At 40.4% G+C, this 4442-nt stretch overlaps 1 protein-coding gene across 1 annotated transcript in view; it reads left to right on the top strand.

The window, feature by feature from the left end:
• Positions 1–3561: 3561 nt before the first annotated feature.
• Positions 3562–4442, top strand: part of lman2lb (lectin, mannose-binding 2-like b) — a 6631-nt gene continuing 5750 nt past the window's right edge. Inside the window, exon 1 of the mRNA XM_017306523.1 lies at positions 3562–3785. Within this exon, the coding sequence (XP_017162012.1) occupies positions 3584–3785 (202 nt within the window). The 5' untranslated portion in view covers positions 3562–3583. The remainder of the gene's footprint in view (positions 3786–4442) is intronic.

Here is a 4442-nt window from a genome sequence, read left to right as displayed (position 1 = left end):
GACATACTTTGTGAAAAATACAACAGCATCCCTTAATTTTTATATACAGTTAGTGTCTTGTTTGTGTCAGTTTCAGCTTTTCTTTTTTCTTTTTTCTTTATTTTTTGCTAAACTTCCTGTTTCTGAAAAGTTCATCAGAGAGGAAGGAACAGTCAGCATCATGTCACAGATGCAGAGCGCTGGAACCCCAATGAACGTTGAGCAAAATTTGCAAATGCAGAGTTTGCTTCTCCTTAAAAAGATCGACTTTGTTGCTACTCCAGAAAATTAGCAACAGTGTGCCAGCGTCTCTTAATTATGCTGAAAGTGTTGAGTTTACAGTGTTGAGCCTCTGAAAGCTCAAACAAAAGACAGGTGGATGAGTTGTTAGGAGGACTAAGAGCTCTCCATCACTTCAAGCAGCTTGTTTTAAAGGCATTCARTAAAATCTGCTGAAACATGGAGTAGATTGTCTGCAGAAATGCCCCCCCACCCCATCTTTAACTGTTATTTCCAGGCTATTAGCTGAGCAAACAGTCTGTTAGTCCAACACGGTACATATTTTATCCCTCCACAGGTTAAATAGTAAGCAAAATAACCTTTTACTGCAAAACTTTCAGAAGTAGCAAGAGATACCCAGATATTGTATCACCACTGATTGATTATTCCAAAAAAAAAAATCCACCAAGGATCCACCAGAGAGATCCAAGAATGTGTGAGCTTACTTTGCAATAATCTAAAAATCTTAACAAACATAATGGAAACAAAAATGCAGACACTTACAACGGCATAGRACCCAGACACAATCTATCACGATTCAATAGGATTTAATACAGGGGCGTCCATTTGCCATTTGAGGTACCAGATTTAGTGTGACCCCTTAATGAAACCAATTTGTCTCAACAAATTCAGTTTGGACAAAACTCTTAAAAAAGTTTTCAAATAATGAGAGACCGAAATCATGTTTTTATTGCTGAGAAAAGATTTTCAGTTTCAGTCAGGCCCAAAACAATTTAGTAGTGGCTGCCTTTCTTTCAGCAGAGAAATKTTTTTGAAGTTTTGAATGATTCACACATTCCTTTCCTACAAAAGAAAATCTGACTATTTTCTTTGTGGAATTAAAATAGTTMATGCTTRGTTGTTGTTGTTGAGCAGAGAAAAAATKATCAGTAAAACATTTGGTGYTTTAGTTAAAAGGAAAAAAACATTGAGTATCCTTGAGTTGTTGCTGAGTTTTGCCCACATAACAAAAAGTTTGGACTCCGCTGGTTTAACAGATCAGTCTGCATGACTGCTTGATTGAGTTTATACACCTGTGATGATGAAAGGGACTAGACCAGCTGGATTCAGTGATTTGAAACGTAATAAATTAGAATATTATTTTGGTAAATTTAATCTGACGTATCAGAACTAATGTACCAATAGATTAAATATGGATTGGCTAGACTGAGTAACAGTAGGCAGCAATTTCAAACTTACAAAGATCTTCTTATGACTGCATAACGGAATAACATTATTGTGATGACTTGCTGAAGCCAAAGTGTCAGAAAAAACAGAAGCTTCTTAAAGAGACAGAGGCCCAATTTCACAGAGTCAAATTGCAAAGTCAAATTTATTGTAAAAAATCTTTGAAATATACAGCATTTTTATGCCAACCGAAGGTAACATAGTTACCTGATTGTGCTACAAAATGGCACTATGTGCNTTTAGTTAAAAGGAAAAAAACATTGAGTATCCTTGAGTTGTTGCTGAGTTTTGCCCACATAACAAAAAGTTTGGACTCCGCTGGTTTAACAGATCAGTCTGCATGACTGCTTGATTGAGTTTATACACCTGTGATGATGAAAGGGACTAGACCAGCTGGATTCAGTGATTTGAAACGTAATAAATTAGAATATTATTTTGGTAAATTTAATCTGACGTATCAGAACTAATGTACCAATAGATTAAATATGGATTGGCTAGACTGAGTAACAGTAGGCAGCAATTTCAAACTTACAAAGATCTTCTTATGACTGCATAACGGAATAACATTATTGTGATGACTTGCTGAAGCCAAAGTGTCAGAAAAAACAGAAGCTTCTTAAAGAGACAGAGGCCCAATTTCACAGAGTCAAATTGCAAAGTCAAATTTATTGTAAAAAATCTTTGAAATATACAGCATTTTTATGCCAACCGAAGGTAACATAGTTACCTGATTGTGCTACAAAATGGCACTATGTGCCTGGAAAACACACAATAGGCCCCCCTTAAAACTATCTTCCTGTTTGGGACACATGGCCGCCCTGCTGACACCATGGAGTGTGTGGTGTGCATGGTGRTAAGAAGTGATACCCGCCCCCCATCCCCCTGAGAAACATTCGCGCCCAATTGTTTACACTGCAACAGGTGTAGACAGTTTTAATAAAGATGAACGCTAAAGCTCATGGTGACCGACGGATATCAAAATATCTCTTGACCTTGCAAACATGGATTACAGTTGATGTCTGTCACAGCAGGAGGCGACTGTGCCCAGAATGCCCTGCACGTCTATCTGCCCAGTAAGCCGGGCCACAGTTTCTGCCCCCCACTCAGCCCAGAGCGGCATGTGTCTGTCTCTGCTGCGGATTATACCATACGCACATGGTGGTGTGTGGGTGTCCGGAGAAGTGCTAGACAGTGATGTTTCGGGTTTCAAGGTTCAGCTGGAATTCTCCAGCATTCCTGGTGCAAGAGCGTCTTATATTCCCTGGAGACACAGATGGACAGGAAGCGCTAAGGACCCCAGGTCCCAGATTGATCATAAACACCTCATGTTTGTTCTCTTATTCCAGCTTTTGTCTTTTTGTATGTCTCCAAGGAGCTACTATAGTACCACCCTGTAATCCATTACTGTAATTCCTCACAGGATCCTGACAGAAATCTGGSACTTCCTATCATATGTCGATAGCAGGTCTGGTCCATTAATCGAACCAACTGCTTTACAAGACCCTTCAGGATAGTCTGGGMCAGAAACCCCACTCAGGAAGGAGCTGACTCCAAATTAATCCACTGACAATAAAGACACCATTGTTACATAGAGTTCATAATGAAAAAATCCCATTTCTGTTTGCATATTGATCTGTGAGAGGTGCTGACGATGCACAAACATCTGGAGCACACTCAGACATGTGTTTGCAGACTTCATCCTGGCCACCACATAATGAAAAAAAAACAAACTTTCACTAAAGAGTGACTCTGTGGATAACTAGGAATTTTTCCCCTCTTGGGGGCGCCACGGGCACTAACCTCGCTGTTTTCTGTATTTCAGAATAATACGTCTTCTGCTGGACTTAATACAAAAAATACTTTATAAACACACGTCTGGGATATATATCCGACCATAACCCATTGGCATAATCCATCCATCCATTTTCTTGCACCCTTTTTCCCTCAGTGGGGTCGGCAGGGGTGCTGGTGCCCATCTCCAGCCCCATTGGCATAATGATATTTGCAAAACATTTATGCTTTAAAAGACCCTGACCAACATGGCGGCGGCATTGACCTGTTATTTAAAATGAGTCCCAGCAACCAGCGCGCAGGCGCGAATAGAATCACGTGATTTATTTAAAGTGGGAGTGTAAAGATGGCAGCCAAAGTCAGCAAATTAAACATGGCTCGATTAAGAAGAAGTTCAGTGTTTTCAGTGTTCCAGTTAGATCTCCTCCGTGAATTGCTCTGCGTCCTGGTGGCTTTTTGTGTTCTGACGCAGCAGTCGCTGGCAGACCAGCAGGAGTTTTTCGAGGATTTTCTGAAGCGGGAGTATTCTCTGGTGAAACCGTATCGAGGTAAGTTTACTGTCAGGCTGGCAGCGCTAGCGAGCATTGTGGCTGACGGCTTAGAGCCGCTTCAAACTTATTAATAAAAACCAACAATAGTGCAAATCCTCCCGACAACCCAGGGTTGAGCTCCTTAGTTAACTAGCTAGTCGACACGCCATATTAGCAGCAGCGGATAATGATTAACTAAGAGGAACTTTGCTCTCCTAACTAAATGGCWGCGCTTGTTGAGGGCAGAGCTGGTATTAAATCTCAGCAGACGGAACCAAACGGAAACCAGTAAAGTCAGTGCAGTTTTCACATTCTCCACAGGCGGATGTAGTTTGATTTGGTTTAGGTTGCGCTCACTGATCAGTGCTTTGGATGTTTCACTTCAAGGGAGTTAACATTAAATATTCAAACTGAAGACCAATCAATTGACTCCATGTCGGAGTCAGCTAATTTCACATTGATTGGTTGTGATTGTCAAATACTGATTTTTTTTTTCTATTCTCAAAAAGAAATGAAAACTGCAGAATTCAATGTACTCTCACTATGTGATTACGTTCTGTCTTCATAATGAGGTCATCAGGTAACTGACCTGTAATATTCAGCTAAAAGGCCCTTTATTCTGCAGCTTGAAGTTAGGATGCAGGACTTGAGGAGCCCTGATTGTTGAAGCATCTG

Source organism: Poecilia reticulata, linkage group LG9 (genome assembly GCF_000633615.1).
Source record: "Poecilia reticulata strain Guanapo linkage group LG9, Guppy_female_1.0+MT, whole genome shotgun sequence".
Lineage (NCBI taxonomy): Eukaryota > Metazoa > Chordata > Actinopteri > Cyprinodontiformes > Poeciliidae > Poecilia > Poecilia reticulata.
Note: the sequence above shows the minus strand (reverse complement) of the source record. Positions and strands in the feature narration are given on the sequence as shown.